The 13066-nt window shown below is 39.9% G+C and overlaps 1 protein-coding gene across 1 annotated transcript in view; it reads right to left on the bottom strand.

Annotated features, from left to right (window-relative positions):
* ERC1 (ELKS/RAB6-interacting/CAST family member 1) overlaps positions 1–13066 on the bottom strand; it is a 543350-nt gene that overhangs the window by 493437 nt on the left and 36847 nt on the right. The window contains exon 2 of the mRNA XM_019654119.1: positions 9109–9934. Coding sequence (XP_019509664.1) covers positions 9109–9777 — 669 coding nt within the window. The 5' untranslated portion in view covers positions 9778–9934. The remainder of the gene's footprint in view (positions 1–9108; positions 9935–13066) is intronic.

Genomic DNA, 13066 nt, shown 5'->3' with positions numbered 1-13066 from the left:
TTTAATTTCTCTCTTCAATGTCTTATAAGTTTCTGAATACAGGTCTTGTACTTCCTTAGTTAAATTTATTCCAAAGTATTTGTTTGTTTGTTTTAAAGATTTTATTGGGGGAATTGAGGGAGGGGAACAGTGTTGGGGAATTGGGGAAGGGGACTGACCAAGTTGTTCTTCAATCTTCGTTGTGGAGGGCGCCAGATGCCATCTGGCTTAGCGTCGACAGTTCATGGCCCCTAAGCTCAAGGTGCTGTGTTCAGTATTAGTTGCGGGTGGGTGTAGCCACCATCCCATGTGGGAGTCAAACAGCAGACTTCTTGTTAAGAGCACATGCTCTATCTACTGAGCCATCCGGGTGGCAGCTCAGCGTGCCGAGTTCAGTCTTAGTTGCGGGTAGGCGTAGCCCACCATAGAACAGGCAATCTTGTTGTTACACCAGCTAAGCCATCCTGCTACCTGTTGGCAGCTCAGCGACAGCTCAGCTCGGGCGCAGTGTCACTGGCCCACGTGGGAATCGAACCGGTGGCCTGTTGCTCAGAGCTCAGGTTCTTAAGCCAACTCTTAACCAACTGAGCCACTTGGCCGGCCCCAGTATTTTATTGTTTTTGAAGCAATTGTAAATGGGATTGTTTTCTTAATTTCTCCTTCTGATAGTTTGTTATTGATATATACAAATACAACTGATTTCTGAATATTAGTTTTGTATCCTGCAACTTTATTAAATTCATAAATCAGCTCTAACAGCTTTTTGGTGGACCTTTGGGTTTCTCTATATATAGTATCATGTCATCTGCATATAATGACAATTTTACTTTCTCCTTTCCAATCTGGGTGTATTTTATATCTTTTTCTTGTCTGATTGCTGTGGCTAGAACTTCCAGTACTATATTGAATAAAAGTGGTGAAACTGGGCATCCTTGTCTTGTTCCTGATCTTAAGGAAAACACTTTCAGCTTTTCACCATTGAGATGATGTTGGCTGTGGGTTTCTCATATGTGGCATTTATTATGTTGAGATATGTTCTCTCTATTCCCACTTTGCTGAGAGTTTTTATCACAAATGGATGCTGGATTTTGTCAAATGCTTCTTCTGTATCTATTGCTATGACCATATGATTTTTATTTTCCACTTTGTTTATGTGGTATATCACATCAATTGATTTGCAGATATTGAACCAAACTTGCATATCAAGAATGAATCCCACTTCATCGTGTATGATCTTTGTAATGTATTCCTGAATTGTTTGCTAATATTTTGTTGAGGATTTTTGCACAAATGTTTATTAGGGGTATCGGCCAATAGTTTTGGTTTTTTTGTGATGTTTTTGTTTGGTTTTGAGATCACAGTAATGATGGACATAAAAATGAGCTTGGGAGCCTTCCCTCCTTCTGGATTTTTTGGAATACTTTGAGGAGAATAGGTGTTAATCCTTTTTTGAATGTTTGGTTAAATTCAGCTGTGAAGCCATCTGGTTCAAGACTTGCTTCTTGGGAGTTTGTTGATTACTGACTAAATTTTGTTGGTAGTAATTGGTCTGTTCAGATTTTTTTCTTCTTGATTCAGCTTTGGAAGATTGTGTGCTTCTAGGAATTTAACCATTTCTTCCAGATTATCTAATTTGTTGGAGTATAGTTAGTTGCTTGTAGTATTGTCTCAAAAATTTTCTGAATTCTGTGCTGTCTGTGGTCACTTCTCTTTCATTTCTGATTTTATTTACTTGAGTTACCTCTCTTTTTTCCTTGATGAGTCTGGTTAAAGTTTGTCAATTTTGTTTATCTTTTCAAAAAACCAGCTCTTGGTTTCATTGATCTTTTTGTATTGTTTTTTGTTTGTTTGTTTTTGTCTCTATTTCATTTATTTGTGCTCTGATCTTCATTATTTCCTTCCTTGTACTCAATTTGAGCTTACTTTGCTGTTCTTTTTCCAGTTCCCTTAGGTATAAAGACAGAGTGCTGATTTCAGATTTTTCTTGATTCTTTAGGCAGGCCTGCATTGCTATGAATTTCCTTCTTAGGATTGCTTTCGCTGTGTCCCACAGATTTAGGGTCATTGTATTTTCATTTTCATTTGTCTCAAGATATCTTTTGATTTCCTCCTTGATCTCATTGTTGACCCACTGACTGTTTAGTAGCATGTTATTTAGCCTCCATGTATTTGTGTGTTTTTCAGGTTTTTCTTCCTGTAATTGATTTCTACTTTCACACCACTGTGGTGAGAAAAGATGCTTGATATAATTTCAATCTTCTTAAATTTATCAAGACTTATTTTGTTGCCTAACATATGGTCTGGCTTGGAAAATGTTCCATGTGCACTTGAAAAGAATGCATATTCTGCTGCTTTGGGTGTGAAATGCTCTAAAAATATCAATTAAATCCATCTGGTCTAGTATGTCATTTAAGGCCGCTGTTTCCGTGTTGATTTTTTGTCTGAAGGATCTATTCATTGGTGTCAGTAGGGTGTTCAAGTCCCCTACGATGATTGTGTTACTGTTGATCTCTGCATTCATGTCTGTCGATCTTTGTTTCATATACTTAGGTGTATGTTGGGTGCACAAATGTTTACTAGGGTTATATCCTCTTATTGGATTGATCCCTTCATTATTATGTAATGTCCTTCTCTTTCATTATAATCCTCCTTTTAAAGTCTATTAAGTCCAATACAGTATTGCTGCACCAGCTTTTTCCTCATTTCTATTTGTGTAAAATATCTTTTTCCATCCCTTTACTTTCAGTTTGTGTGTGTCTTTTGGTCTGAGATGGGGTCTCTTGTAAACAGCATATGGATGGGTCTTGCTTTCTTATCCATTCAGCTATCCTTTGTCTTTTGATTGGAGCATTTAATCCATTTATAGTTAAAGTGGCTATTGATAGGTGCATAGTTATTGCGATTTTATTATTCATATTTTTTATCATTATTTTGTTTGTTTTCTCCTTTCTTCTTAAATACTTAAGTCCTTTTAGTATTTCCTGTAATACTGGCTTGGTGGTAATTAATTCCTTTAGCTTTTTCTTATCTGGGAAACTCTATCTCTCCTACAATTTTAAATGATAGCCTTGCTGGGTATAGTAGTCTTGGTTGAAGGCCCTTGATTTTAACCACTCTGAATATTTCCTGCCACGCCCTTCTGTCCTGCAAAGTTTCTGTTGAGAAATCAACTCACAGTCTTATGGGAGTTGGCTTGTGAGTAACTAGTTGTCTTGCTGCTTTTAAGATTCTCTTTGTCCTCAACCTTTGCATTTTAACTATGATGTGTCTTGGCGTGGGCCTGTTTGAGTTCACCTTCTTTGGGAATCTATGTGCTTCCTGGGCTTGTATGTCTATTTCCTTCACCAGGTTAGGGAAGTTTTCGGTCATTATTTCTTCAAATAGGTTCTCGATTCCTTGCTCCCTCTCTTCTCCTTCTGGTACTCCTATGATGTGAATACTGTGATGCTTGATGTTGTCCCATAGGTCCCTTAAACTATCTTCATTATTTTTTATTTTTTCCTTTTTGTATTCTGATTGGGTGTATTCTACCTTGTCTTCTAAATAGTTGATTCAATTCTCTGCTTCCTCTAATCTGCTGTTGATTCCTTTTAGTGTATTCTTCATTTCAGTTATTGTATTCTTTATTTCTGACTGGTTCTCCTTTATGGTTTCTATGTCCTTCTTTATGCTTGCTATCTCTTTGCTGAAAATCTCGACTAAGTTCCTTAAGCATTCTTATAATCAATGTTTTAAACTCTGTGGTAGTTTGACTTCTTCCATTTCATTAAGTTCCATTTCTGGAGGTTTCTCCTGTTCTTTTATTTGTGACATGCTTCTTTGTTTCTTCATTCTGGCTGCCTCTCTATGTTTCCTTCTATGTATTCGGTAGACCTCCTATGTCTCTCAGTCTTTGCTGGGTGGCTGTATGTAGTGGGTGGCCTTATGTAGTAGGTGTCCTGTGTGGTCAAATGGCACAGTCTCCCTAATCTCCTGTGCATGTGTTCCAGGAGTGTCCCTTGAGTGTGTTGTGTGTATTCTCCTGTTGTAGTTGAGCCTTCATTGCTTTTGGCACCTCAGTGGGTGGGACTGACTCCCAGGTTAACTAACTGTGAGGACTGGCTACGCCCACAGTTTATGAGCTGCTGTGTGGGGGCTGACCCCTCAGAGGAGGCTTCACCCATGGGCTCTTGTGCCTGTTGATACCCCACCTTTGGGTGTGCCACTTGTGGGGCTAACTAGCTAACCAGGTAGTGCTCTGGTGCAGTCTGAAGCTGGCCTCTGGGTGAGTTGTTTCTGGTGTCTTTTGGATGGGGCTCCTGTGCAGAGCAATTCCAGCCTTGTCTGTTACCGACCCAGGGCTACCTGGTAGGAGCCACAAAGCTATATGTGGTTGGCTGCTGTCTGTACTGGACCTGGAGGAATGTGGGGGTAGCCTCCCTGTGAACTGACAATGGCTGCCAACAATAGTGGGTCCGAGGCAGCTTAGCAAAAGGCCCAGCTCCCTTCACCTATTGCCACCTACCACCTGCCTTGTGAAGCCTAGCCATTGAAACAGCCAGTGCGTGTGCTTGGCTGGCTGACCTGGTGTTGAGAGTGCCCTTGGTGATGCAGCACTAGCTGGGTGGGGTGGAGTTCAAGATGTGACTGGTGGTTTTTACAAAGCTAATGCAGATTCAGTTCTTACACCAGTGCCCAACCTGTGACCACCTTGCACAGTGCCCCAAGAACACTGCAGTCCACCACCACCTTAGGCTCGCAAATTCCTGAGAGCCGCCCCCAAGTGGCTGCAGTGCAGTTTTTGGATCACTGTCCACCAACAAAATCTCCCCCGGCCACTGCATTTTGTAAAAGACCTCCTCTGCCTGTGGGGTGGGGATGGCCATCCAGGCACCCACCGTGCCCATGGCCATGCAGTTCTAGGTGGGCAGGGCGAGGGGTCCAGGGAGCTAGGGGTGTGGTCAGTGGTTTCTACAAAATCAATGCAGTCTCAGCTTCCGCACCAGTGCTGGGCCCGTAACCAGCCCGCAAAAACGCCCCGAGAACACTACAGCCAGCCACCACCCGTGTCAGGCCCACCACCGCCTGTCTCTGCTGCAACACAGGTCTTGGGTTACCATCCTCCACCAAACGTTTCCCAGGCCACCACAGGTCCTCTGCCACTTTAAATGGGCTTTATAGCCTGTGGGGTGGGGCCAGCAGCCCAGCAGTCAAGGCAAGGCTTTCCCAGGTGATATAGCACCAGCTGTGTGGAGGGTGGGGACCCAGGGTGTCACCAAGGCAGTGTGTACCCATGATTCCACCAGACCAATGCAATCCCACACTTGGCCCTTTGGGGGAGGGCTTAACCCTGAAAAGATGGCGCCCTCCTGTAAGCCTCACTGTGTCAGGCTCCACACATGGATGATAATGGCTCCTGTCCCTCCAGCTCCCTTGCCAAAGCCACACAACTCAGTCCTTTCCTGAACATCCCCGAGCCCCACCCCAAGCCGCCACTCCTCCACCAGAGACCAGGTGAGTGCCTACAAGCAAGCGAGTCCATGTGTTGGCTTTGTAAGAGGGAGTCTGGGTTTCCAGCTGCCTTCGGCACCATCAGGAAAAGCCGATAAAGAGTCCTGATTTTCACTGCCAGATGCTGTGGGAAGACATCTTCCTGGCACAGGACTGGCCTGGGGAGCCCAGCAAGGGGCTGGGGGCCCCATCCCTCTTCAAGGGGGACCTCTGCCACTGAGGTGTCCCTCCTAATGTTCAACCTCTATCTCTGGGTTTGGGGTCAGCCTGTTCCATGTCTGTCTCTGCCCTTCCTACCAGTCTCAATGTGGTCTCTTCTTTATATCCTTAGTTATAGGGTTTCTGTTCAGCTAGTGTTCAGATGATTCTTGAGGTTGATTGTTCTATAATTTATTTGTGATTTTGGTGTAATTCTGGGATGCAGTAGGTATAGCGTACCTAATCCGCCATCTTGGACCTCCTCAGCTTTGTTCTCTTGATGTTTACAACTCAACACCAAACTATAAAACTTTCAGAATGTACTATTATTTTACATTTAGGAATGATAAACTTTTGGTGTTGTACTTCACTTTCTGCAACTGAAATTTTAACTGAAGAAAAGGTATTTCCTGATTCTGTTGTCAAATATCATCTGAATATCTTATCTTGTGCATCAACGATTCTCAAGGTGAGGAGATATCAAAATCACCTGGGTCGCTTTGTTTTAACTAAACATAACTAAGATTTTAAACGCCCTTTTTCTGTACACACATTCCTTCTACGGAGGTTCACTGTCACAGTTAATGATTTTTATGTACAGCAGTCTGTCACAACCCTCAAGTGTAACACGCGAGAAAAAAAGGATGAGAAGCACTGAGCCAATGGTCCCTTGTTTCTTTTCCCTTCTTTCACAATTGAGCCTTAAAGTGGCACTAGAGCAAATTCCCTATAGTAGATGAGCAATAGACTAGTTTAAGAATTAGATGTACTAAATTCTAAATATTCCAAAATTGCTTTATCATCAGAACCACCAGAGAAGCTTATTTAAAATATAAGTTTCTGGACACCATCTCTATAAATATTTACTTAGTTGATATAAAGCAAGGCCTGGAAATCTGTATTTTAAATAAATATATCTGTTGGTACTTGATGTATCCAAGCCAGAATTTAGGAACCATGTCCTTACTTTTAAGATTTAACACTGAGGTCTATTTTCATTCTCATCCCCACCCCGCCCCCACATTTTTAAAGTCTTGAAGACTCAAACTATAGGAACTTCCTGAGGAATACTTTCTAAAGGCATTTTCCTCTTTTTTAAAAAGACTGGGTCTTTTTAAGATTTAAGTATACTAATAAGACATTCAGATTCTGTGAGTGATAAATTAAATTTAGTCACTGGTTAAAAAGTAAAAGCATGTTGTAAGTCAACTATAATTTTAAAAAAGTAAAAGCCAACTAGTTTAAGGCTATATCTGAGAAAGAATAAAATCATTATATTTTCTAATTATTTTGAAATCTCTGATTTAAATATATTCAAGGTTTAGTTTTTAATTCATACTATATCATATATCAAATAAATATGAGGATTTTTAATGGTGATACTAAATTAACTAGTACAGATACAATAGTCTAGTGATTAAAAATTATTTAGCTATATACCATAGGGCTTTAATACACAGTAGAAATGTTGGCTAGAAAATGGTCACAACATAACACCTATAATATTCCATTCACGTAAAATTTGTATGTGTGCTGCACAAAGATAATTCATTAGGAAGAAACATCAAAATGTTAACAGTAGAACAGCAAAGTTATCACAGATGGGAGGATTTGGGATAAATTTGCTTTCTTATCTGTGTTTTTCTGTATTATTTTTATGATCAGAAGAAAAGAAGCTATTTTTATTACTAAAAAAGTAAATCAAGGCCGGCCGAGTGGCGCGATGGTTAAGAACTGGCTTGGGACGCCAGAGGGCCCCGGTTCGGATCCCACATATGAGGGCCAGTGACACTGCCCTCCACAGCTAAGATGCTGAACAACAGCTCAACCTGGAGCTGGGCTGCCATGAGTCCCTGTGGCAGTGGGTTGCCATGGGCTACCGTGTGTAGCCAGCAGCCAGTGTGAGCGGCCAGCAGCCACAGTGAGCAGCCGTCCAGAAGCTGGCGACTGATCTGCCTCGCCCGGGAAGAGCACAATGATGGTGCCAACTTGGGCCAGTGAAGCAACATCCTCCACAACTAGAGTGAAGAACAAAAGGACAGCAACTTGTCTGTTCCCCTTCCCCCAATTCCCCAGCACTGTTCCCATCCCCCCAATTCCCCAATTAAAAAATCTTAAAAAAAAAAAAAAAGTAAGTCTGGGGCTTTAAGATACAAACAATCTAACTAGATATCTACTTCAATAACCAAACCAGTAGCTATGAATGCCTGAACTGAGTATTACTAATAGAATTGTGAAACAGAAATCTTAAATTAGATTTACTTCATGAGAAACAGAGATTATTTGTATTTCCTTTTTTATTTTTTAGCATCATTAAAGAACACAGCAGAAATCCAAATAAGTTTATTATTTTCTTCATAATTTTTATTAACCTAACCCAAAAATAAAGTATAATACCAGCTATACTAATAATGAGGTAGCTGCTTTAAAATTCTCCTTTAAGGGTATAGGAGAGAGGTCGGCCAAGTGGCTCAGTTGGTTAAGAGCGCGAGCTCTGAGCAACAGGTTCGCCGGTTCGATTCCCACATGAGCCAGTGAGCTGCACCCAAGCTGAGCTGCCACTGAGAAGCCAACAGATGGCAGGATGGCTCAGCTGGTGAGAGCACGTGCTCCTAACAACAAGGTTGCCGGTTCGACTCCTGCATGGGATGTTGGACTGCACCCCCTGCAACTAAGATTGAACACGGTACCTTGAGCTGAGCGGCCACGAGCTGCCGACAGGCGGCCGGATGGCAACTGAACTTGGAGCTGAGCTAGCTGCGCCCTCCACAACTAAGACTGAAGGACAACAACTTGGCTGTTTCCCTTCCCCAATTACCCAATAAAATCTTTAAAACAAAAGAACTAAAAACAAAAAGTTACATAAGCATCCTGAAGTTAAACTATCATGAACGTCCACAGAAAGAACTGCTCCTCATTGTTGGTCCTAAATAAATATTTACATAATCAATATTAACTTTTTAAAACTAATTTCCATTCCAAATTAATATGTTGATTTTTCTTATGACAGTTTTTTTATTTTTTTTAAGATTGACTTTTTGACATTTGTTATAGTAAATCTTAATGTTACACCTCATGTGTAAGTTACATAGCCTAGTTTTGATAATGGATTTGAGAGTGTGTGGCAAAATTACATTCCCAAGAGAATTCAAAAAAAGATAATAGATGCTGTAAGAAAAGGCAGAAAGAGAAGCCAGGGAAAACAAACAAGCAAAAATGTTGAGCAAGATGTGACAATCAGAAAAAAAAATTAAGGCACAGAACCAAATCTGGAAAAGGCTAAGAAACAGAGGACAGGAAATACTAGAATAAATAATAAACAGAAAGATAAATGAAAGAAGGAGGGAAAAAGCTTAGAAAGAAAAGAAAAAGCATGGCTCGTTTCACTTATACACATGAATTCCGACAATACAGGTAAACAAACATACATATAAAACTGACCTGGTTTTCCTCCTGCACAACTCTATACTGTTCCTTCCAAACACTGATTTTGGAAGCTTCATCTTTTCTGAGGGCTCGTTCTTTCTTCAGCTCTGGGCTCCAGAAGGTCTTGATGCTATTCATTGAAGAACTTAATTTGCTCTCCTTGACTTCCACATCCTTCCGCAAGAGATCATTTTCCCTTAATACTTCTTTTAGCTGTGTCTGCAGATCCATAATTGTGTTATCTCTGGCCTGACGAAGAGAGTGAGGAACAGTGGATGCCATGCTCACAGGAGGGAGGTGATGCTCTCCAAATGCTATGGTGTCACTAGCAACCCCACTGCTAGCTATATTGGGGCTACTGCCCATAGCAGTCATCCTAACACCATAAGGCAGACGTCCCCCAGAACGGCCAAGTGTCATGGTGCTTTTAGGAGTTTCTGAACCCACATTTTCATGGTCACTTAGGTACATAGGGCCAGATGTGGCATAGGCAGCATTTAAGGATTGGATATTCTCCATTGAAAGGGTTTTCCCACTTCCACCTCCAACACTGCTTCCAGAACTTCCTCCTGTACTATTAGTTCGACGATGACCCAGGCGAGGGGAACGTGGAAGCCTAGGTGAACGCCCAGGGCTCTGGCTGCTCGGCTCCACCTTCCCAACTGAGCGAGCACTTCCATACATGGTTGCAAGATGAACTGAGGTGCCAGGAAAGGTTTAAAGCAGAAAGCAAAATATGGAAATCCGTTGAGGTTTCTCTATGGCTGTAAGTCTGCTTAAGGCTTATCAGAAATGATAGGTCCTCAGCTGTCCAGTCTTGAAGAAATATCTTACACCATATCTGTAATGAAAATATCACACATTATATCCTCCAATAACAAACAATTTCCCCTCAGAAGCTTTTCATTACACCCACTTACGGAGGCTCTCCCTTCTATCATCTATTTACTCACGCATTCAAAATTTGCTTACAATTTATTTCACTGTAAACATCATTTAAAAACTATTTCACATTTCAAAACTGGATACTGAAACCATACCATGCAAATGGAAAAGAAGAAGAAATAAGAGGTATAGTGATTGGCAAGGGAAAGATAAAACTCAATGTCTGAATATATGCTTTTCTAACTGGAAAACCCAAGATCATCAACTGACAAATTATTAAAACTAATTAGCAGAACTCAACAAATTGGTCAGACACAAGATCAATATGTAAAGAGCAATACTTTCCTGTACATCAGTAATAACAATTTATAAAATGCAATTTGTTAAAAATCCACTCACAATAGCAACAAAACCATAAGAACACTTTGACAGGAATCTAACAAAAATATGCAAGCATTTTTGGAAAAAACTACAAGACTTTATTGAAAGAACACCAGAACAAGAGGAAAGATATCCATGTTCAAGGACGAGAAGACAAACACTGTGAAGATGTCAGTTCTTCCCCAACTATTCAAATCCCAATGAACATCTCTACAGGATTCTTCACATAACAAGTTGACTCTAGAATTCAAATATAAGAGTAAAGTACAAGAATAACCAAAACAAGCTGAAACAGAAGAACAAAGAAGAAAGATGTCTCCTAAACAGCAAGATAAATTAGAGGTCCACGATCCTTTAATTGCAATGCAAAAATCCAAAAAGGTCTGAAAGTAAGTTTTTAATTTTTAACTCATTTAGCAGCAAAACCTGATCTGATCTAAGGTCACTTACTCTTTATATGTATCTTGCTTAGTATGACTGTTCACTGAGAAAAGAAATGTGTAGGATTACAGGACACTGCATAACCCTGCCCAATGGGTATTACTGGGGAAAAAATCTGGACTCCAAAACCACATCTGATCCCCAGGGTTTCTCATAAGGACTTGTGGTCTTTTAAAGCTACAGTAATGAAAAATGTATAGTACTGGCCCAGCAGTAGAGTCTAAATTCTATATGTGAGTTTAGTATATGCTAAAAGTAACATTTCAAAACAGTGAGGAAAAAACAAATCATTCAACAATAGGATTTGAACAACTGGTACTCTTCGAAAAAAATAAATTATGTCCCTACTTCACACAGTATACAGAAATAAATTCTATGTACATTAAAGATATAAATTTTAAAATTATTAAAAGTGCTAAAAGAAAACAGGATAATATCCTATGAACCTGAGTTAAGGTAAGGTTTTTTAAATAAGAAACAAACAGTAAAAACTGTAAAAAAAAAAAATACATTTAATTGTGTCAAAACGACCAATTATACCAAAAAAAAAAAAACTATAAGCAAAATTAAAAGCAAAACCAAAAACTAGGTGAAAAATATAAAGATCTGTATATAAAATACATAAAGAGTTCCTACATGAGAATGTCAAATTTCAAATAGCAATGATTAGAAGGGAAGGGAACTTGTAAGGGGAAGTTGAGAGAAAAATGTTTGTGGAGGCTTTAGCTTCAATTATAAAACTTTATATTCATCCTATAATAAAGCTTTAATTGTATTAAAAGGAAAATACGTTGATACTTTGCAAGTATAATTAAAACAAATTTTAAAAATACATATCATAGCTATCCTACTTTTCCACACTACTCTCAAAGATAAATCAATACAGCTAAACTAGATCTCTGTGATTTTCTAATATTCTACCCAAGAAATGGCTTAAATCAAGTAACAGGCTTCAGCATATTAAAAAATACTTTCCAAAAATCCACTGTTATGTAGAACTGATTCTTTTATGTGTTTCCTTATTGAAAATACTATCCGAGTAAATCACATGGTCTGTGTGTTCCAATAAGATTTTTTTTTTTTTTTTAGCTGAGCCATCCTGCTACCTGTTGGCAGCTCAGCGGCTGCTCAGCTCGGGCTGGACTCGAACCGCTGTTGCTCAGAGCTCAAACTCTTGAGCGAGCTCTTAACCAACTGAGCCACTCGGCCAGCCCCCAATAAGATTTTAAGGGACTATCTACGAGTATATATTCTAATCAAAGTCAAAATGGGTTAAAGATCTTTAGAAATATGACTACACTGGCAATCTCACCTCCACATGAGTGATCCAGTAGATAGCCCTATGTTAACAACAAACAGGCTAGGAAATAAGAGGCCAAACTTTTAAGATTCCACCTTAGAAATAGCATAGCACACCAAGTTCAGAAATTAAAATATTCTGCTAATGAGGAAATTTCTTTCCAGGATTAACCTAGCTCATGAAGTAAAAATTCCTTTTCATGATAAATCTGGACTGTAAGGTAGGTTACAAGTAATAATCTACATATTACTGTTTGAGTGAATTCTATTTCAAGTTCAAAGAGGGATGCAAAGTTTTTTCTTTTCTTAAATAATCTGAATATTGCTTAAGAAAGTCATTCATTATGCAGAATCATTTGAATGGTAACAACCGCTAACATTTATTTGGTGAGTGTGCTAAGAATTGTATAAGACTTAATATTTATTAAGCCCCCTATAATACAGGTACTGTCATTATCACCATTTTACAGATGAAGAGAGTGAGGCCTGTAGTGTTAAGTGACTTATCTAAAGTCACATAGCTCTGAAGTGGTAGGGTCAAGATTTGAATTAGGAACCTAATTCCAGAGCCCTGGGGGCTCTTAACTAAATACTATACTTAACCACCATCATCTGCTGCCAGTAACACCTCAATTATCCACAGCATATTAAAGGCTGCCACTGTTTTAAGGCAGTGTGTCCTGCTAATCTAGTACTCTAAACCTAAACTTTAGGGACATCTTAGATTTTCCCAGGCGTTAAGCTCAAATAATCACACTGGAGGGCAAAAGAACAAAATAAGTGAAACCAAGGGGCTGGCCAAGTAGCACGTTGGTTAAGAACTGGCTTGGGACGCCAGCTCTGAGCAGCAGGGCCCCGGTTCAGATCCCATATGAGGGCCAGTGACACTGCACCCTCTACAGCTATGATGGTGAACAATAGCTCGACCTGGAGCTGGGCTGCCATAAGCTACCATGAGTGGCTGGCA

This window comes from Hipposideros armiger, unplaced genomic scaffold (assembly GCF_001890085.2).
Source record: "Hipposideros armiger isolate ML-2016 unplaced genomic scaffold, ASM189008v1 scaffold_213, whole genome shotgun sequence".
Classification (NCBI taxonomy): Eukaryota; Metazoa; Chordata; class Mammalia; order Chiroptera; family Hipposideridae; genus Hipposideros; species Hipposideros armiger.
Note: the sequence above shows the minus strand (reverse complement) of the source record. Positions and strands in the feature narration are given on the sequence as shown.